The following is a 22,883-nucleotide window of genomic DNA, read 5'->3' on the forward strand; positions in this document are numbered from 1 at the left end:
TATGGCAAAAGTATTCAATCAAGTAAAAATTACTCTTGTTCAGATTCCAGACCTCTTGTATCCAACTCACTAATATCCACAATTATGTTGCTTTTTTTGTGAAACCTTTAAGAGCTAATGAGAGTATGTATGTATCAGTGTAATTATTTACATTTTTTATATTTCAGCTTCAGTGTCCAGTCCCATTGTCACAGCTGGGATGAGGAATCTCCATGAAAGTAAAGTTTCAAGTCAGTTGTCTGGAAATTCAGCTAATCATCATGCTGATAATTCTAGACATGGCTCAAATGAAGACTACCTACAGATGGTGCACAGACTAAGCAGTGATGTATGTTCCCTAAATTGATTTATTTTGATAAAGCAAATATATGTTAATCTGCTTTATGAGTCAGATATTTTATTGTGTTGTTGTTGATGTATAAAACCACTGAAAACATTTTTAAGTTTCAGACATGTCTGGTGGACTGTGCAATCTTCAACATGTGAGGCTTTATTTTATTTGGAAGATACCTGTTTCCTTTCAAACAGTTTTTAACATTAATTCTGTTAAAATTATGAAAGTAAGATACCTTCTATATATGTGAGTTTATCACATAAAGAAGTTTAAAGAAACAGTAGAATGTCGCTACATTTACTCTACATCAATATATTGATGCAAACAATACTGGATTCTAGATAGGTGCATAGTTGATTTATCTTTCTGAAAACCCCTGTAATTCTCAATTAGATCTGACATATTTGAATAACATATTGGGTAGCATTGTAGTAGTGTTGCCAAAAGCAAGAGTACTTATGGACGTTTTTTCTTACTGGTCTACATGTGTTTTATGGTGGCCTGGTTTCTTTTAAAGAAATTTTCCAATAGTGACTTCAGTTCTCGCAGTAGAAATTCTTTCAGAAATCTTGAATGCTAACTTCTCCCATATTTTTTTATTTTTTTTTTTAAACTGTTGATTAATTTTCATCTTAATAAGGATCTCATTCTGCAGATGAATCTTGATGCAGGGATTCTTCTTTACAAGCTTGACACAATCCCTTATCATCTCAAGCATCATATCAAGCGGAAAGCACTGAAGTTTTTGGCCATCTGTCTTAACAGTGTGGTCACAATGATGCCTACAACAGTAGGCATAGCAGTAGTTAAAAAGCTTCATCAAAAGTTAGTGGCAAATAGCACCCCTTTAAAGTGTTTTCTTTAGCTTACAAAAACTGTGGGTAACTCCAAGAGGGTCACCAGTTTTATTAGACTTTATTTTTATTTTATTTTAAACAGAATTATTATGCTGAATAAAATTATTACCTAGGAAGTAGTATTTGAAACAAAATAATTTTGTATTGAAGGAATCTATCATAATACACAATTTCAGATGTTTTTTCCCAGTCTCCATTTCAGCAGTGCAAATTCTGATAAATAGGAAGCTGTTCTTAGCATAAAGTATGCATATATTCCCTAACTGTGTTAAAGGTACACTATCAGCAGAATCTTGCTTTTGTTAAGACAAGATTTTTGGAAAACTTTAATATTAGGATAATTTATTTTAGTGTTTACATTTCAAGATATTTAAAAATGTTCACTAATTTTGTCATTCAAATAGTGCAGCCTCATCCTAGCTAAAGAGAACTTAGAAATGAAACTCGTTCAGAATTTACAGGCTGTGAAAACATGAAACATACCATCATGGTTCAGTTTAATTGGTGAAATGCTAAAGGTAAAAAGCACTAAGTCTCTCAGCAGCTGCCGCCTGCTGAGAAGACAGTGGGGTTTGCAAAGTACTTGGGGTGGTGGTGGTGGTTCTGAGGGGGTTTCTGGGCCTCAACACCCTCATACTGTGTGTGAAGAGGGACTGTCTGGCCGGCAGTAGGTCTCAAGAGAGAGGCAGGTGAGAGCTGGGCACTGCCAGTTGCCTCCCCTGCTGGTTCAAACCAGGTGAGACCCATACCAGTAGCTGCTACGTGCTGGGAGGAGTGTGATGCTTGCAAGACACCTGGTGGGTGTTCAAGAGTGTTTCTTTGCTCCTGACACCCTTGGTCTACTGTTATAATCCCTTCCCAGGGAGCTCAAACAAGGATGACCGCTCCAAGCTATGTCTTTGTACCCTGCGATGTTAGCACCCACTGGGACTGATGCAGCTGTCCTGACAGAACTACCAAGGGAACAGGCAGCCACCCAGGCCACAGTGTGTGTTGCAGTGTGTGCCCGAGGTTTCTACTGGTGCCTGAGGGCAGTAGCAAGAATATCTGAGGGGAGGTGTGCCCTGTAAGAACAACTGCTCGGCTTCATGGCTGAGTTTTGAGAGGAAGTGGACAGGTTGAGGAGTATCCAGGCATCTGAGAAAGAAATTGGCTGGTGGGTTCCTTCACCAATCGCTGGGTACATTGGTGAAGGAATGAGAAACACAGTTATTACTCTTCTCTGTCCTTCCAGATGCAGGGAATGATACTGAAAGGAAAAGGTGGATACAGCTTATCAATACCTGCCTCCGACACTCATGTCACCGGTAGAATTTTGGGGGTTTTGATCTTGGGATAGTCTATGCATGCAACACCATTCTTCCTGTGGCCTGACAGGATTCTCCATGGAGCTCAAAGGGGAAAAAGTATTTCTGTTAATCAGTTAGTGAGGCTGGTTTGAAAGAGCGTTAAAGTAGGTTTGAAGAGGAAAAAGGGATGAAGCCAAGCTTACTAGTGATAAACTATGGGATGGGATGGCATGATGATGTTTGTGGGGCAGTATGCTGGTGAGAACTTTCAGTCTGCTCCACAATGTACCAAGTACATTGGAGCATATTTGAAACATTTGTATACCAATGCACACAGTATGAGGAGTAAAGAGGAACTAGAAGCTTTGGCTGTGTCTCAGAGCTATGACATTACTGGCATAAGTGAGACTCCCCAGATGTCTGTGTTCTTTATTGAGAGCAGGCCTGGGGAGAAGGACCTGGGCACATTGCTTGGTGAGAAGCTCAACATGAACTAGCAAGGTGCACTTGCAGCTCAGAAAGCCAATTATATCCTGGGCTACAACAAAAGCAGCATGGCCAGGAGGATGAGGGAGGGGGTTGACCTCCTCTGCTCTGTTCTTATAAGATCCACTCTGGAGTCCTGTGTTCAGCTCTGGGGCCCCCAACATAAGAATATGGACCTGGTGGAGTGAGTCCAGAGGAGGGCCATGAGGAATCTCGGAGGGCTGGAGCACCTCTCCTACAAAGACAGGCTGAGGGAGTTGGGTTGTTTAGCCTGGAGAACAGAATGCTCCAGGGAGACCTTATAGCAGCTTTCCAGTACCTAAAGGGGGCCTACAGGAAAGCTGGGGACAAGGGCTTGTAGTGAGAGGAGAAGGGGTAATGGCTTTAAACTAAAAGAGGGTAGATTAGATTAGACATAATGAAGAAGTTCATTTCTATGAGGGAGGGTAGTGAGGCACTGCAACAGGCTGCCCATCCCTGCTCAAGGACAGGTGGGATGGGGCTTTGAGCAATGCGATCTGGTGGGAGGTGTCCTTGTTCATGGCAGGGTGGTTGGAACAAGATGATCCTTAAGTGTCCCTTCTAACCCAAACCATTAATGATTCTATGGCTTGGTTGGAAATGTCCTGTGACTGGAACACTGTGATGGATGGTTGTAGGTTCGTAGGAGAGCTAAGTAGCGTAGGCAAGACGGAAGAGTAGTGCTGTATATAAAGGTTGGGTTGGACTGTGCAGTGCTTGCTGTTTGGATGACACAGTTGAGAGCCTCTGGCCTTTAGGATTTAGGAGGAAAACTAATAAGGCAGATGTTATGTGAGTCTCTAGATCACTCAATGAGGATGATGACACTGATCTAGTATTATATAAAGAATTAAGGGAAATATTTATATCAGTTGCCCTTGTCACTGTGGGTAACTTCAACTTCCTAGATGTTAACTGAGACTATCATAAAGCAGACACAAACAGGTCTTGTGAATTTGTGAAGCACATAGCAGATGACTTTTAATTACTAAGGGAGGTGACTAGGAAAGGTGCCTTCCTAGATCTGTTGTTTGTAAATAGAGACGGTCTTGTGGATGAAGTGATGATTGGCATCTGTTTTTGCCACAGAAATCATGGAATTGTTGAGCTTAAAATCTCTGGTGATACAAGAAAAACTTCGCACATGCTACCCTGGAATCTGGGAAAGCAGACTTTAGTCTCAAGGAACTGGTTGAGGTCTCCTGGTAATTTGCTTTGGAGGGGACTGGGGTCCGCAAATGGTGGTCACTTTTTAAGAGCAGTCTTTTAAGAATGTAGAAGCAGGTAATTTAATATAATTAAATTTATATAAATTTATATAAATTTATACAATTATAATATAATTTGTATTGATTATATAAATTTATATTTATTAATTTGTATAATGAATTATAATTAATTTAAAATATTGGAATACAAGTGTGGCAGAAGGACAGCTTGGCTGTTGAGGGATCTTTTTTAGGAACCTAGATGTAAAAGAAATTATATAGACTTTGGAAACAAGGTAAGCCTATGCCAGAGGAGTACAGAGATGGTTTGCCATTGTAAGGAGAAAACTCATATAGCCAAAGCTCTTAGTTGTAGTTGAAGCTGCCCAATACTTTAGTGGATAACAAGGAAAAAAAAAAAAAAAAAAAAAAAAAGGGCTTTTTAAGGTATGTTAACAGCAAAAGGAAGACTAAAGAAAACATCAGTCCATTACTTGATTGCTGGTCACCCCACAAACAGGGATGAAGATGAGACATAGACATTTAATGTTTTCTTTTCCTCTGTCTTTAGCACCAACAATTGGTCCTAGGACCACTGGAGTCCTGGGTTGGAGGACTGTAGCTGTGGGAGTGATAAACTCCCAGATGATGTTGAACTAGTATGGGATGTGCTGCTGTGACTGAATGCACATAGGTCTGATGGGGCCAGATGGAATTCATCTCAGGGTACTGAAAGAGTTGGACAATGTTTCTTTAAGGCCTCTCTGTTTTTTATCAATGGTTTTTGGAACCTGGAGAGGTTCCAGCTGGCTGGAAGCTTGCTTATGTTACTCCAATTTTCAAGAAGGGCAAGAAAGAAGACCCTGATAATTACACAGGCCTGTCTGTCTCATTTTGGCGTGTAGTAAAAGTAAGGAGAAGATTATTCTGGGAGTTATTAATAAACACCTGAAAGATGATCAGTCAAAAGCAGCATGGGTTTGTCAAGGGAAAGTCATCCTTTTATGACAAGGTTACCCACCTAGTTCACGAAGGGAAAGTAGTGGATATGTTTGGGGGCAGGATTTTAGCAAAGCATTTGATACTGTCTCACAATATCCTTCTGGACAAAGCATCAAGCATACAGCTAGGTATCGTATAAACAATAGGATGAGTGAGCAACTGGCAGAAGGTCAAGTTCCAAGAGAAGCAGTAAATGTTGGAACATCAGGCTGGTGGCCAGTCAATACATGGTGCTCCCCAGGGCTCAATTTTAGGGGCAGTTCTCTTCAATGTTTTTATCAATAACCTAGACACAGGAGTTGAGTGCACACCAACTAAGTGTGCAGATGATACTAAATTGGGAGGAGCCATTAATTCCCGTAGGGCTAGATAGGCTTTGCAGAGAGATCTTTATAGATTCTTAGACAGTCAAAAGAAATGGTTGCCCTGTTGAACTCAGCACTGGTGTGGCTTCATCCTGAGTAATGTGTGCAGTTTTGGGCTCCACAATATAATGATGATATACAACTATTAGAATGTGCCAAAAGAGGCACAAAGGTGGGGAAAGGACGAGAAGGCACAATTTACCAGGTACAGCTGAGGATCTTTGGTTCAGCTTAGAGGAGAATGAGGGTTGACCTCGCTGCTGTCTACAACTTCCTCATGAAGAGGAGGGGAGAGGGAGGTGCTGATCTCTTCTTTCTGATCACCAGCGGTAGAATACGAGGGGATAGCTTAGAGCTGTGCCAGGGTAAGTTCAGATTGGATATTAAGAAGTTTTTCACAGTGAGGGTGGTCAGGCACTGAAACAGGCCCCCCAGGGTCATGGCATCAAGCCTGTTGGTGTTCAAGAAACATTTGGGCAGTGCTTTCAGATATATGGCTTAATTCTTAGGTTGCCTTGTGTGGAATCAGGAGTTGGACTTGATGATCCTTGTGGGTCCCTTGCAACTAAGAATAGTCTGTGACTAGTAAAAAGTATAAACTTGCACTTTTATTTGTAATTATACTTTTAAAAGATCATTTTAGTAGACAGAAAACAGTTTGAAGAATTTGGAGTAATTAAAGTTTTGCATCTATATATGAATAATAAGTTTAATCATGATGCCTTTTCAGAAGCATTGTGATCTTTGGTATAGATACAGTTACAAATGAGCATTATTAAATCATAAAAAATAATAGCTTCAATAATTCTTTAAAGAATTTATTACATTAAAAATTGTGAATAGTTACAGGATGTTGTGTATTTGCAATACATAATGTATACAAAATCAGGAAGTACACTCCTGAAGTTCATTGCACATAAACTCAATTTAAGGACCATTCTTTGCAAAACTTCAGAGCATCCCTCAAATGTAAGTTTGCACTTACATTCCAAGATTTGATAAAACTCTGAAAAAGCAAATGAGCACTTCTGAAAAGTTATCAGCTAGAAAATGAATGCCATTTGCACCTGGAAGGTTATCTACCTAGTTAATATGTTTAGTTAACCTAATGAAAGATGTCTTTGCCTGTGTCCTTGGCGATTATGGGTAGAGGGCCTTTCCTGCCCTAGTAAAAATGTATACCCTAAACAGTTAATAAGCTATTTTTTAAAGTTGTAAGTAAATTAGTAATTGATATGTCAGGATATGGAATCATTTTTACTAACAATCACACACATGCAAGTTGAAGGTGTAATTCTTTTTATTGTGTTGAATCTGAATATTATATTTCTTTGCACATGAGGCTTTCTTCATGTGAGTAAACAACTCTTTCTGTAAGCAGTGTTGCAAAAATAAGTTTAATAGTACAGCATGAGTTTTAGATTCAGTTTGCTGTGGGGGCAAAGAAAACCTAATGGAAGTGTTTTCTAAGTTGCCCATGGATGGTGAAACTATCAAAATTCGGTTTCATACTGATTCATATTATTTGCCCAGCTTCAATCCATAAATTTCAAACTCATTCCTTTGCTCTAAGCAGTGAGAACTATGCCTTCACAAGATGTAACATGTGTGGTGTCTAGTCTGCTGCTAGGCATGGGAAGATTGGCTGTTTGGCCATTGCCAAAGGGAGTGTGTGGTAGCCTATCTATGCAGGCTTCTATCTCCTTCAAATGACAATTTAGCTTTCTGGCTTACTGCCTGCTGCTAACTTTTTGTAGAAACTTGTAGAAACTTAATTACTGTTGAGCCTTCTAACATTCAATTAATTAAGTTGAAAATGGTCCTAAGGACAAAAACTATCTAGGGCAGAGAATTCCGGGTAGGGAAAAAAAAAAAAAAAGAGTGAAGAAGGAAAAAGTTATATGAAAGAACTGTGTTTGTGTGTAGATATCTCAATATAAGCTACATTACATATTAGCTACTGAAATAACCAAGAATCAGAATTTTATGAGGAAAAATATTAACAAACCACTTTGGAAGCTTCCCTTGCGTGACTTTACTCTAAAAAAAAAAAAAGACTTTTTGCAATTTGTTAATAATTACAGAAATAGTCTCTTCATAGATATAAGGGTTGTTAATTTGTTCTTCCCCAAAATGTTCTATAGACATCGTTTAAAAAACAATCCTAACACTATGAAATACTGTTCCATAAAATTTTAAATCTGGTAAGGTCCTTAACTGAATTAATATATTCTTGACCAGCAGAGGGCACCATGAAAGTGATTGAAAAAGAATTATTAAAATGGAAATCTGAATAGGGGCTTTCATATCTTATTTTAAGGTAGTGTGAGGAAAAAAGTCATATTTACATTCTTAAAGTTGGAGGACGAACATCCTTACCTTGTAATTGGTATATATTGTGAAGCTTGTTAGAAATTAGAAATTCCATTAAAGCAAGTTGTTTTGCGCAAAACTGAAAATACACTAGAACTTGTTTTTGTTCTTTTGGGAAATTTCTCTGAATTGCCATCAAGTTGTTTCCTATCTAACTCTCAAGGAGGCAGATCACTTGATAAAATCAGTTAAGTTGTGACATACACATGACTGTTTCACCTGCTGCAATGGGCTTGCTACAGATTTTGTTCAGTCCTGATGTATGTATCCTGGAGGGGGTAAATACAACATTTGTTTAAATGTAAAATTATGATGGTATTCAAGATAAGCTTTAAGGGTAGGCTAAGTAGAAAAAAATGTTTAGTTTGTTTTAAAAATATATATTTTATGCTCAATATAAGTTGTTTTTATTATATAGAGTTCATACTTGTGCTTATCAGCCTTTTATTTCAAGTGCTTGTAACAAAAAACTTGTAAATGGAATCTTAATGTCAGCCAAAAGTGATTACTTCAGCTAAAAGATATGTACATACATTTATTTTTGTGTGCATATTCAGGTGATACATTCTTAGGGCACTTGTGCTCTGGAACATTGTCTGCATAGCAGTCAAAATGATAACGATTTTTATATAACTAAATATTTTTCTAATATTTGTTGTATGATTTTTCATCCAACCCATTTTATCAGTGTATGTACTAATTTCAGACTTTATTTTATGAAATGTTCATGTTCATAATGTTAATTTTTATCATTGTCACTTTAGGATGGCGATCCTTCAATAAGGAATGCTGCATCTTTTTCCTTGAGGTCACCACAGTCAGTCTGCTCTCCAGCTGGAAGTGATGGAACCCCTAAAGGTAGTCTAGCAGTCATATATATCAATGTATTTTTCCCACTTTGAAGGAACAGAGAGTTTAAAGAGGTATTTAGTTAGTCCTTCGGACTTCTGTTTTCAAATAGTACTAGAGAGTATGTCAGTAGATTTCAGTAACAAAATTATTTTGAGCCCTGATCCAGCAGAAATTTCTGAAGGTTCAAAAGTTGATTAATGATACTTCAAAAACTTCTAAAAATAGCTCAAATTCATGGAGGACAGAAGGATTTAAAATCCTTTCCAATAGGAAGACTAAGCTGTTTATAAGAATGGTTTCAGTTACTCTGCATAACAAATGGTTTCAAGGCAGCATTACGAGTATTGAACTGTTAACTAGCTCAAAAGTATTTTAACATACAACTGTTGTCTTAATTGCAATCATCAAATTTAAAGAATATGAATTTAAAAGTAGTTCAATGAACACTATACACATATATAAACAAAGCCTGAAAACATTAGTTGTGGAGAAGGAATAGGGCAAAATATCAGTTGAAATGGAACAGAAAAAATCTGCTCAAAATAATTATTTATGCTAAAATCTAGAACACATACTGCTGTTTATAATATTATCCTTACAAAGCAATGACTGAGATGCATGATACTTAGCAATGTAGGCATTTGGGCACATTTTTTCTAGTACAGGTCTTCAGTGCTTGTGTATTTTCATGGCAGTAGTAAAAAGATGCAATGGTGTTTGCTTTTCTTTTAACCCTGGAACAAATCTGTCTTTCTGGATGGTCAGGTTAGGTTAAGAGGGAGAACAGAAAATGGGGGAGATTACAGACCAGGTGAGGGAGTTTGGCTTTGTCAGCCTGGATAAATCAAGTCTTTGGAGCGTGGGGAGCTTAGAGCAGCCTTCCCAGACCTGGAAGGACATTATTAGGAAGACGGAGTTAGGCTCTTCACAGTGGTGTGGAGAAAGGGTGAGATACAAAGGACATAAACTGAAGTGGGAGGTTTTGAGTGGATATAAGAACTTTTTTTCATTACCAGGATAGTTAACCATTAGAAAAAGTTGCCCAGAGAATCTGTGCATTCTCACTTCCTGGAGGTTTTCGAGACCAGTCTGGATAAGCCCTGTGTAATGGTCACCCTTGCTTACCCTGCTTGGAGCAGGAGGATGGACTTAAAGACTTCCTGAGGTCCCTTCTTAACTGTATTATCCTGTGACTGCTAAGTGATCTCTATGGTTCATCTTCTGTAGACGTATATTGTGTTAGACAGGGATGCAAAAAATGTGGTTCAAATGCAAGTGATAAGTATTTGTGTAGCATGCCAGCAGCATCATTATTTTAGTCAGTCTTGTGCTAAAGGATTTTTTTTAAGACTTGTAAAAATGGCAGACTAAATGTGTTTTTCTTTAGCTCATTACACAAAATTGTTCATAGAGGATTCAGAACACTGTGAATCTGAGCTACTTCCACTCAGATATGATTACACTCAGCCAGAAGAATATTTGAATTTTATTTTTTTTTAATTGCAGCTGTTTCAGTTGGATGTCTCAGAACCCGTTTTGAAGGGATATCTCTTTGGATTGTTTCTGAAAACAGTCTGATTGTGCAATTCAGATTGTGAAGTTTCAGCATTAGAGGGGCTAAAATAGTGCAAGAGAAATTTTTTGATTTATTTACTTGTGTATTAGATTTACACTGATAAAGCACGACTGAAATACTGTTATTAATGGTGATAGCATTGTGCCTTCTTCGAGATTAATGAACCTTGATTGAAAGCACCAGTTCTTGATGTTGCAAGAACTTTGCGTTACTTCCTCTAATCAAGCACTTTATAAATGTATTGAAGAGATAGATAATTACAATATTGCTTAGCAAATGTGATCCCTGACAGTGAGGTTTTGGCTATGCTTTGAAGTGACAGTGGTTGGTTATGCTGGTAAATTTTCCAGTGATGAGCAAACAAGTACCGATACTGAGATTTTGTGGCTGCTCTCATGAGCCTTTGAAAGTTTGTTTGACAAGTTGCAAACTGCGATAAAGAACATCAGCAAAATATGTAGTTATTTGGGAGGAGGAAAAGAATGGCATTAGGTATCATCAATCAAGAGGAATATCTCAGGAAAGGGTATTAAAATATTTAAGCTTTTCTATATATAGAAACATGAGGCAATTACTGAACATACAGGTACAGACTGCATTTCTGTACTTTTGACACGGAAATTGCAAGGACTTCTGGAGATTTGGAGAATGTGGTTGCACAGTCTTGAAACAAGACTGAACAGTAGCTGTCTGACAGAATCTGAGGAAGAAGTTTTATTTGTAACTCAGGAAAGTATTTGAGAGGTGACAGAAGTCATGTTTGTTCTTTTGGTTGGTTATTCACGTACTGAATGGAGTAAAGTTTCTCTGTTACAGAAATCACTTCATCTCTTTTGCTTCTGTAAAGGTAATAGAGCAGCAGCAGTTTTATGCAGAAGGTTCTAGGCTGGACTCTCTTCCTTTCTTTTTAATGTAATTTTTAGATTTTTAGCTATGTATACAGAACAGCGGCTCTGCTTTCATGCTGTCATCTATTATCTCATCTGCTTTCATGGAAAATTCATTTCTATGAATTCATCTATGAAGAATTAGCAAGGAGTAATTTCCTTCTGTTGATCTCATAAAATATTTTATGGAATCCATTACCAAAGATGGATTACTTATTAAAATCCTTTATCTATTTGTTCTACTTTCCTACCACTCTGGAACTTAGGAAAACATTTTATTTTTGAAGAGAACTTCTAAAGATGTGTAGAAAGAAAAATCTTCCATGAGGTTCTTAGTCTACTGATTTCCAAAGAGAATATTTGTAGTTCTATTTTTCCATACAGTTTACTGAACTCCTTGGGAAACATCTGTAAGGAATAGCAGCCCTTATTAAACTATAGTATTCTTTTTCCCATCCCTCTCACCTGAAGAAATAAGTTATATTCCCTCCAGAAATTGTTAATCTTTCTCTTACAGGAAATATTGCACAATAGCCTTCCAACATTTTATAAGAGTGAAAATTACAGCCATAGCTATATTTTATTTAGAGGATATTATTTTCCAAATTAGTGTGGGTTCTTGATTATTTTCTGAATAACTTGGAAAGATGACTTTAGTTTTCTTAGGGATTTTTAAGACTTCTCCAGTATTCTTTTATACTTGGTCTCTGCATACTGTGGATTTCAAGGAAAACTAAGAATATTTTCTAAGCTCTGTTGCAGACATCAGTGCTGCCAAAGGTATTTGTTAAGTAAAAAACACCATCTCCCTCTCTCCTTTGAAGGAAAGGTGGAAAAAATTTATTCCGATGTGTTTTCTGACAAGGCCAAAATAAGCATTCATTCTTGCTTCTTCAGGTTTTACCTTTTTACACAAAGATGCTTCTGAATACAGTAGTTCTAATATAGAACAGACAAAACTGATTTTTTCATATGGCATTTGAAGCTACAGAGAAAGTGGTGGGACTCTTACCTGAAATCTGTTGAAAGAGTATGTGGAAAGTGAATGCAGTCTGTTCCAAATGTATGTTCTTCTTTACCTGTTTCATATGCTATCTGTTGAAGTTTGAATTCTAAATGAAGTTATGCTGTTTAAAAACAAATGACAATGCAGTCTGTTAGTAAAAATAAATAGTAATTTCTTTATATCCAGTACAAAACTTGGGAAGATTTCCAGAGGAGTATTCTAAGATTTCAGAGAATAAAGCACGAAAGGACTTGGGGGCATCTTCTTACCCTCATATTGGATGAGCTGTGCCAGTATTACTCCCAGTAACTTCTATGCATTCTTTTGTTAAAATTTCAATAATAGTTTCCTTTCTCTTGCCATGCAACCTGTTTGATTCCTATTGCTAGCAATCTTTTATCTGAATGTTTTGCATGAATCATTTTTGTTGGAGTTAGGTATAACACTTCTTAACTTTTTTGAAGGCAAGGAAAAATATTCACGTACTTTTTTTTGTATAGCTTTCATTTACATATCAAAGGCTGTTATCATGTCTTCCACCAATCTGATTTTCTACAGACTGAACAATGCTGCATCTTCCTATCGTCTTTACAAAACTCAGCATTTCTAAGCTTCTAATTGTCTTTGCTCTTATCTGAATTCTAATTTGTCTGCATGTCTTGATGTACTGCCCTAAGTCATACATACAACATAATTTGAAGACTTAGAAGGATGAGTAATCAGAGAAGTACTGTAGGTGACTTTTTGTGTTATACTCCAGTTGTATATGAGAGAATAGCTGTTCCTTGATAATAGATTAGATTCTTGTTGCAAGCTGCTGTAAACATACCGCTGTCTTTATGTAGAGTTTGTCTATCTTCCCGTTACGTTATTACAATTGCTCTTTTTCAGATGGGTAAGAATTTTGTGCTTATTCTTAGCGAATTTCTTTTGATTTGAAAGGGTATTCCAATTAGAAAAGATAATAGTAAATTTTGGTTCTGTTTTTAAAAAAAGGTTGCAAGCCTCTCAAACACTCAACATCAAAAGTTTATGATAATTAGATTAATGAAGGTACTCTAATTCTATCACATGAGTACTTGCTATTGAAGAATGTTTTAATACTGCTATTCCTATGACTGTGCTCTGGAAAGCTGCACTTGTTTACCTATACTCTGTTCACCCATTTTTACCAAGAGCAATTGATACTCTTTGAAAACATTTTTTACAATGGATATACCGCAATCTTACAGTATTTTTGCCTAGACCATACTTCCCCAGCTTGTTGTTGAAATTGTTATGAGACACTGTGTAGAATGCCATTCTTAAGTTCAGAGACTCAGTTCTCTTCAATCCACAAGATGTACTGCTTTATAGAATGAAATTACTTTGATTTGATTATACTTATTTTTAACAAACTCACTTCAGAGTATTACCTCTTCGTTATTCTCTGAATCCTTACAGGGAAATTGGTCTCTTAGCATGTACTGAAATCATACAGACTATGTATAATACTCTGGACAATCTTTTGCCTTCCTTTTGAAAAGACAAGTGTTTTCCCTTTCCGTGTGTGATGGAGATGCAGATTCTCAAGATGATTATTACCGACTGTGAGATTGGTTTAATGAGGTTTTCAGGGTGAATTTGTCTGATCACGTTTTCATAAAAATTCAATTTACATGAAGGTGATTAGGATCATTATAATATATATAAGGTTTTTGTTTCTTTCATTTACACAATGTAACTGCTGTCTCCTAAGGTCTTTTGGCAGAGAATGTTCCTCATGTTCTGTCATCACCAGGTTCCCAGCTTTTCCAACAAACATCAGTACCAGTGTAACATGGATGCTCTGGTTGTTCTTCCAGCTTCTCCAATTTCTGCCTTAGAGAAATAATTTGTCATGTAACTACTCAGATGTGAAGTCTAACAGTTTGCGTGCAGACTGTATGCATTTGCTAAAGGCTCTCTTCCCAAAGACTTTTTCAGAAGAAAAAAGTCTGGAATACTGTGTTCAGGTTTGACCTATAACAATTTGGTACCCTCTTAAAGAACGTTCATGGAGTCTTGAGGATCACTTTGTTAGGAATTTAAAAAGGCATAATGCTTGATTGTTTGTGGTGTATCTCTCCAATATGCTGTGAAAAAAGTATTATCCATCAGTCTTCATTTCCTCACTAGTAGTTTTTTTCTGGCTTTCATGCACAGGGAGCAATACCTCTTGCAAAAGAGCATGTAGGTTTGGTGAAAGACTTTCAACATCTCAGAACCTTTATCTGCAAGGGATTTAAAAGAAAATGAAGATACTATTTGGACTGATTTGTTTGAAGTTGTTGTGCAAGGGAAAAGCTAGTAATTCTTTTAAATATGTGAGTCCTAAGTTCCTGGTAACCTTAATAACTGGTATTTAATCACATGGAGCACAACAAAGGATGTGACTACTGGTGGTACTTTGGTCAGCTTTAAAAGGCAAGTGGTCTTTACTCTAAAGAGGCTCGGAGATGATCAGAGAAGGTATCATGAATGGTTAAATAAGATGTCAGTATTATGACATGATTAGAAAGTGTGCAGCCAAAAAATAAACGATGTAGATGTCAGTGATGTGTGTAACCTCCTGGACAGAAGCTTGTTTGCTACCCAAGTCGCTGATGCACAGTGGGCAAGTGAAGCCATTTCATGGTAAACAAAATGCATTTTTAAAACTTTTAATTCTACGATGGCTAAGTCACGGTTAATGCAATGCATTTTCTAGTTGCTTGCATTATAAAGAATATGATAAGAAATCAGTCAAAAGTCATGGGGAAAAAAAGGTGTTTACAAATTGCCAAAGCAGTTCATAAAACTTCTATACTCAGTGCCACGAATCACTAAGAAAACTGATATAGAGAACTAATCCCAGGGTTATCCTGGTGTTAAGGATGACTTTTACTGAATGGCTATAGAGGTATTGTTTATGGATGTGTTTGTTCTATGTAGAGTCCTTATTTCCTATGATGTTACCTGCTTGTCAGTTATATTGGGCATTATCTGGATGAGATCACATCAGTATTTGCTGTTCAGCAATGATACAGTGACCTTCCCAAACCAATGAAGAGTCTCTTTTTATCTCACAAGTTTTGTATAGTCTTGTCATGTACAAAAAAGTTTGGACAAAATTCTTTTACTGGTACTATGGAAGATCAACTATAGCAAATCGGACTTTTTTTATTCTCCTGAATTACTGCATGTCTCTAGTTTTAAACTAGAAAACTACCTACATATTTCTCTTTTCTGAAAGAGTATTCTAAAATTGGGGTCATTCACAAAGATCATTTCTAAAGATCATCATTACAATTTAGGACATTGAGAGCATTTACCTTCTCAACCTTGGAATCTTGACTGCTTCAGTCATACCTACCTGTCTGTCTGTGTATTCTTTTCACATAAGCATTTCTTCTGTTATCAGCAAGTCTTGTGACAACTTTGTTCTCAGATATGTAATGTCTCAAGCCTTCTCACATAGGAAGTATTACAGACTGACTTCAACAGTATTAGGCAAAACTCTCCTTGTCTGATGAGTAATGTTTTGTCTGAAGTTTAAGCATCCAAGAGTGTGGTACATGTTCAATATGTGATAGAAGATCAGCACTGTTAATGTCTCTGGTAGAATGAAACTGCTCCAGAGTACTTCATTTTTTCAATTTCTTTTTACCTCAATACCTAGGTATCATAGCTTCTAAGTCCAATTGTTGCCAGAGGCTTAACCATCATTAGACATCTCAGAAATATGTGAAATTAGTGACAGAACATGTGCTCTTAAAGTGCAGCTCATAGGCCTTACTATCAATGCCTTTCAGCAGGTTCCTTCAGGAGGAAGATATCTATTCGTAGTGCTGCCTAGGAGAGTGAAAACTGTACCTTGTTTCTTCATTTACTGGAATCAAAGTACATTCAATGGAATGCAGTGAAATCCTTCTGACCTCCTCAAGTCCACTCAAAGATAAAAAAAAGAACCACGTAATCTGTTGCTGCAGTGTTATTTTTCAGCATGAAAAAATCCAAATTAATACCAAATCAGAATAATCTTGCCATATTTACTTAAAAGATTAGGGCAAGGGAGAATGAAATCTTTGTCCTCTCTTTGAAGTGTGACTGTGTAGAACAGTAAGTGTTCCAATATTGGAACTTCAGAAGTATTTATTGAAGTGATAATTCAAGGGTAATATGTCAGTAAGTTCTCTTTGAAAAGTTTTGAGCTGCTTCTAATATTTGTAGAAAGAAAAATGCAGCTTGTATTTCCAATGAGTGGTAGTCATTACCTTAAAGGAAATCAGTAGCTAGCAACTTCTGCTATACAATATGCTAAGAAAATCTTGTAAATTGTTGTCTAAAGAGACAGTAACTGGGACAACTGTGTGCACACACATGTGCATCACAAGAAGAGGAATCTGTGATGGGAAGACAAGTGAGTGAGCTTTGTAGGGCATAACCAGGACTTTGGTACTGGTGATCGATTGTAGTGTTTCATATGAAATTAAGTAAAATGAAGTAGAGGAAATAAAGTAGTGGGAAGATCTTTAAAATCAGGGTGAGTCAAAACAGGAACTGGGAACAACATTGTAGTTATTGTTGGCAGAATATGGAGTTGTTTGTCATGGCCAAGGAGAACTGGGTAAGATAAACCCATTTTATACCCAGCTCTACATAAAGAGGCTATGGGATATCTCACAGAATATACAAGAGAGAGAAAATAAAGTATAGCAGCCTATGCAAATTCATCAGTAAATGAACACCTTTCATTTGAACTGAAGCTTTGCTAGATGTATCTGTTTTGTTGTTTTGTTTGTTTGTTTGTTTTTTCCAGGTCAGTACGTTGTTTAGTGGTTATTATTTCTTAAAATATGTAGTAGTCATGTAAGATGAAGAATAAAGGTACTTGCTTGTTTAGTGGTGTTTCTTGATTGAAGCACATGGGGACCTGTCTTCCAATAAATTTTTGAGTGTTGTTAGAAGTATTGACTTATGATGACCTAAAACAGAATGACTAATAATAATAATAATAATCTCAGTCACTGCTTTCTGAAGAGCAGTATTCTGTAGCATATGAATGGGATCAGAGAAATGCTTGTTTGTTTAAACAAGAGCAGGCTGAAGCCTATTGGTCCTTTCATTTTTTCTTCTTCTTCTTTTCTGTTTCCATTTTTTTTCTCTTTCTATTTTTATTTTTTCTTCCTTCTCCTTCTCCTTCTTAGCCTATCAGATTTTCCCACTTTTCCTCCCCCCCCCCCAACTTTTCTTTCCCCAACTTTTTATTTTTCTCCCACCCTTTTTCTCTCTCTTTCACCCTCCCCCCTCCCCTTTTTTACCCTTTAAACCAGTATTCTTTTTTAAGCCAAAAATTGTAGCTTAAAATCACAGTTGGGACGATTTAAAAAGTTGCTTGGTTTTATAAATTTTTTTCTAGGCTAACAGTCATGTGGAGCTGGCTTAATTTGAGGAATAAAAAATTAAATGTGATGAATTGGGAGAATGTTTTTAATGAAACATGTCCTCTTTTTAAAAAAAATTCTATAGATTAAGTCTGGAATGAGTGCATGTAGAAGTAAAAATTCATACCTTTAAAAAAGGAAGCAAAAGAGAGGAGATAAGGCAGGGAACAGCAGAAAAATACCTGAAGACAATAGGCATTTTCTACTATTAATGGGTGTGGGAAGGGGGTGGAATGATTTTACCTGAAATTAAAGAAAAAGAAATTGAAAATGAACCGTCAGAATCTAAGTTAAGGAAGAAGGAAAGATGGATTTATCTTTTAATATGTTTTCTAATTTCATCTTTCTATGAATGTGTAAGGTAGGGAACCATTCCTAAACAACATTTGTATGTGTTTTGATACCCCCCCCCCCCCCCCCCCCCCCCCCCCCGCCTTTTTTTAATTATTTAAAAATCTGCAACTGAAATGGCTAATGTCAGTATGCTGATCATTAAATCTTCATCGCTGGACCTTGTGAAGGATCATTCTGATCTTTTTCTGTATTCAACTTGCTTTCACTGACTATTTTCTAACAGTTGATATTCTGAACCTGCAGATTTTATTTTTTTTTTGGTGGCGGTTTTTTTTGTTCCATCTTCTCTGAAATGATCCCTTCTCCACCTGCAGTGGATTGCTAAAACTCCTAGAAATACAATGCAACTTTCTAGATTGCATCTTGATCTAGGAATGATATGCTTCCTACCAATCTTATTTAGACTTTTTGTGAACACGGATATATGTACAACTACACATTAAAATTATGTAGGTTATATTTAGTGTGTTTTTATATAAACATGAAACAACATAACTGTTCAGTTTTTCTGAATTATTATTCTAGGATCAAGACCACCTTTAATCCTACAATCTCAACCTCCACCTTATTCATCACCTAGAGATGTCCCCCCAGACATATTGTTAGATTCTCCAGAAAGAAAGCAAAAGAAACAAAAGAAAATGAAGTTAGGCAAGGATGAAAAAGACCAGACTGAAAAAGCTGCAATGTATGATATCATTAGTTCTCCTTCCAAGGACTCCACTAAGCTTACATTAAGACTCTCTCGTGTAAGATCTTCGGATATGGACCAGCAGGATGATATGCTTTCTGGTTTGGAAAACAGCAGTGTGTCAGAGGGTGATATTCCTTTTAATGTGCAGTACCCAGGACAGACTTCCAAAACACCCGTTACTCCACAGGATGTTAACCGCCCACTAAACGCTGCTCAGTGTTTGCCGCAGCATGAACAGACAGCTTTCCTTCAGGCACAACAAGTGCCTGTTTTACAACAGAACACTTCAGTTGCTGCAAAACAACCTCAAACTCCTGTGGTACAGACACAGCAACAGGTTTCGCAACACGGAACTATAACGCCATATGATGAAGTAGAATTGGATGCATTGGCTGAAATTGAGCGGATAGAACGGGAATCAGCTATTGAAAGGGAGCGATTTTCAAAAGAAGTGCAAGATAAAGGTAAAAGGATTGTGTGTGTGTATACACTCTCTATATTATATAAATATATATATATATATATATGCCTATAAAGCCCATATATATATATATTAAAAAAACTTCCTTTCATTGTCACAAAGTTCAATTCTGTTTACTCAGTGTAGGTTCTTCTCTGACATTCATCTCCATTCCCTTCCAACAATGAACTGTAATCTCTCATACATGCATATTTTTTACAGCTGATATTCTTTAGTTGGGTTCTTACTGTATGGAAAGTGAAGTTCTTATGTTTCAAAATTCTTTTTAGCTTATTCTTATTTGAACCACGAGACTGAATGAAGTACAATCAACGGCATTTATAAAATTTCTAAAATGCCAGTAGTACCATAAATCAAAATTTTTAATAAGCTACGGTAGTTGAATTATTCATTAACTATGTATGCTATCTAATTTTTAAAAATTGGGGAAAATTTTATCCCCTTTTATTCATATCCTATTTGAACCCATTTGAAGGAGGTGTTAGATTAAAATCACATCTATTCTTTTAAAGGCACTGTAATGATTGGTTAATATATACTACCATATTGTATCCAATGTTTGTTCAGCTGGATTTTTATTATTATGTAGGTGTTAGACGTTTTAGAGAGCTACCACGTATCTGTATGGTCTCTAACTCAGAACCAGATAAGCATCTGGAAACTTTCTTCTTCCTTTCAGTAGCTAAACTAGTTGACTTAACTGACCTCGCTGAATCTATCCTCTTTAATTTTTTTGCTCTTGTTAACTGGTTTGATGGTCTTTAGGCTTCAAAAGTCTCAAAATGGATTCAATATCCATGTGTATCTTCAAAATAAGATGTGTTTTTGTAAAGTTGGTAGTGATATGTTAACATAAGTATTTCTCAAAAGCTTCCTCTGCACTATGTTTAACTTCTGAGAAAGAATCTTTTATAGCATAATGCTAATTTACTAGATACTTACAAGAAAAATCTTACAGAAGTGTAAAGGGAGCATGTTCTAATTTTGGTATCTCAGAGCTGAAAATGGTCAATTTTGGACATACTTGCAAGGATAAAACTGTATTTACGTACACTCTGGGTTTTTAACTACCAGAGAGAGCACATTTTCTCCCTATTCAAAGATCTTATTTCTGTTTTTAAAGATGTCTGCAAGAAGAGAGTATGAGTGTTTGTGAGTGAGTGTAAATATAATTGCCGAGATTACTAAAAAATTTAACTATAGATATTCTTTAACTGGTAACTAAAGCAAGTCATGTTAGAAAAATGTTGTTTGTCAATCCATGGAGAAGATTGGTTGTTCACCTCAAAAGAGATCTCTACTTCATTAATTTTGATTCAATGAAATGGGGGATTTTGCTGTTGTGCTTACATCTCTTGGACTAACTTTAAATTTAGTCATGATGAGCTTGTGATTAGTCTCCTAATTCTTTTGTTTCTACAAAAGCTACTTTTGTTTCTGCACTGCTGGGGTAGATTCTGCAACATGTTTCATCTGAGAAACATCTGGAAAAATGTGGTGTATTTTTTTATTGGTGTACTGTAGCCTTCAAACACTTAGATCAAGCCTAAAACACTCTTCATTTTTTGTTCTGGCTTTCAGAAAATTATGCGCTTTGGTTGTGAAGCTTGCTTACAATAATTACATAACCACAGGTAGACTGATTTGTTTGTTTTGGGGGAAAGGAGTGATTTTTATGTATTGCAGTCTCTCCCCTGTTGATTACTGTTTGATAAGCATCTTGTCAAATAAGGACTCCAGTCTTATTCTTCACTTCTGCCTGCATCCTCTGCCAGGTCTCAGTTCTTCCTGAGTTCCTGCAGCTGCTATGGATCAGGTGCAGGAGTTGCTGCCTTATTCTGGGACAAATGATCACCACTTATTCACTGGTGTTAAATTGCCCCTATCCTAGACAGCAGCTCTTTTCTCTTTGGCAGCCAAAGTTCCAATCGTGAATAAGAAAAGAAGAATTTTTACCAGTGTCATGTCAGATTAACTAAAAACTTGATACCTTAAAGAAATACGGTTCTTATTTTTGGTAACAGTTTTGTCATTGCTTCTAAGTTTGTCGAAGTTGATATGCTCAGAGATTGTTCTAATTATAGCCATTTGGTTTGGTTTTACTGTAGGGGGAAGGTTTCTCTATGGTTCCTATGGAAACATGTCTGTTAGGAATATACCCAATAACTCCTAAATATGTTGTGAACTTTTGATAAACTGCTTACTGCATTGAAAAAAAAAAAAAAAAGGCCATTTGTGCATGTTAGTACATACAGGGTATCTTCAGATCATATTATGTCCAGAAAATAATGTTGACTATAGCATGTACTCAGCCTCATTAGAGTGGGAAGGGGTAGCCCTAGCTGATACCTAGCAAGCATCCCTCTAAAGATCTTTAGACGCTAGCACATGCTGAAATCTGCGTGAAAGCACCTTTGCTGATTTTGTGATTGAGGTGAGGGAACGTAACTGCAGCCACATTATGCTTTCTGTGTATGCATTCTTTGTTGTCTTCCGTAAAGTACTTTGAGTGGAATTGTTCTTGGTCAAGTTTTAATAGCAGGTTAGTGGTCTCTTCAGACCTTTTTTTTTTTTTTTTTTCAGATATGAAATCTCTACATTACATGCTTTATCAAAGGCATTCAGATGCTTCTTTTTAGATAGTAAGGCTTTAGATAGATATGATGTGTTTTCTGATGTTTGGAACCAGGAGTATGGTGGAACGTTTTAGTCCAGGAAAGAGTTGGAAATGTTTCTTTCTGAGAGTTCTTGCCAAAAATTATACAACAGCTACGCTTGCCTAAGGCAATACTAAGGTCTTTTTTTTTTTTTTTTTTTTTTTTTAATACTAAGATCTTTCGGTAATGTTTGGTACAGGTGGGAAATGGGGATTCAGAGCCCTTTGGAAATTATAGTGCCTTCTGTAATATAACCCCCTATTTCTTATAAAACTGTTAGAATATTTTTATATTCCACCAAACAAAGTCTCTAAAAGTGGTAGGCAATCTCCAGTCCAGTGGTGAAACACCTGAAGGGTTGTCTTCTTCAAAAAGTAGCATATCTTTCTGAAACCTGACTGTCATGCTTTTGCTTTCTGAAAAAGTGCAAAGGTAACTTATGCATAATCTGGCAGATTTGACCTAACATCTATGAAACGTGTAAAGAGAGATTTTATAATGTAGACCTTTTGCCTCCATAATTGAGTGTCTCTCGGAGCTCTGTTTTTGTCATTCTTTTCTTTTGGTCTACTTGATTTCTTGGATTAAGTGGATTATGTGGTCTTTTCATCATGATACAGAGGAACAAACTTTGGTAGAAGTTAGTTTTGTCCTTGACCTCTGTGTGGAAGGACAATATTCCATCTCCTCTTCCTACTTTTTCCATCAAGGAAGTCTCTCTGTGTTGACTAATTTTGCACGTAACTTCTCTGTATCTGTTAACAAAAGGAATAATTGAAGATTTTGAAGAGCAAGGCTCTTAACGCCAGGGGTTTCATTCTAATATTCCTATTGTGTTTAATATAGTTTCAGACCATACTAAGAAGTTCCTGGAACATGTCGTGTCTCAGGTCTTCAGTTCCTATTGCCCCCCTCCTCCATAATGGCCGCTATATTCTCATCTGATTCAAGTTGTCAATCAATGCTAGGTTGTATCATCTGTTTTGAAAAGATGTAT

The 22,883-nt window shown here is 36.6% G+C and overlaps 1 protein-coding gene across 6 annotated transcripts in view; it reads left to right on the forward strand.

Moving 5' to 3' along the window:
- The window catches only part of NIPBL (NIPBL cohesin loading factor), a 163,419-nt gene that overhangs the window by 70,081 nt on the left and 70,455 nt on the right, over positions 1 to 22,883 (forward strand). For 4 of the 6 annotated variants that reach the window (XM_084305614.1, XM_084305618.1, XM_084305615.1 and 1 more), the window contains exons 7-9: positions 168 to 328; positions 8,700 to 8,793; positions 18,580 to 19,212. In XM_084305614.1, coding sequence (XP_084161740.1) covers positions 168 to 328; positions 8,700 to 8,793; positions 18,580 to 19,212 — 888 coding nt within the window. The remainder of the gene's footprint in view (positions 1 to 167; positions 329 to 8,699; positions 8,794 to 18,579; positions 19,213 to 22,883) is intronic. The other 2 variants (XM_084305617.1, XM_084305619.1) reach the window with 1 other exon arrangement.

Source organism: Netta rufina (assembly GCF_964035555.1).
Source record: "Netta rufina genome assembly, chromosome: Z".
In the NCBI taxonomy this organism is placed as follows: Eukaryota; Metazoa; Chordata; class Aves; order Anseriformes; family Anatidae; genus Netta; species Netta rufina.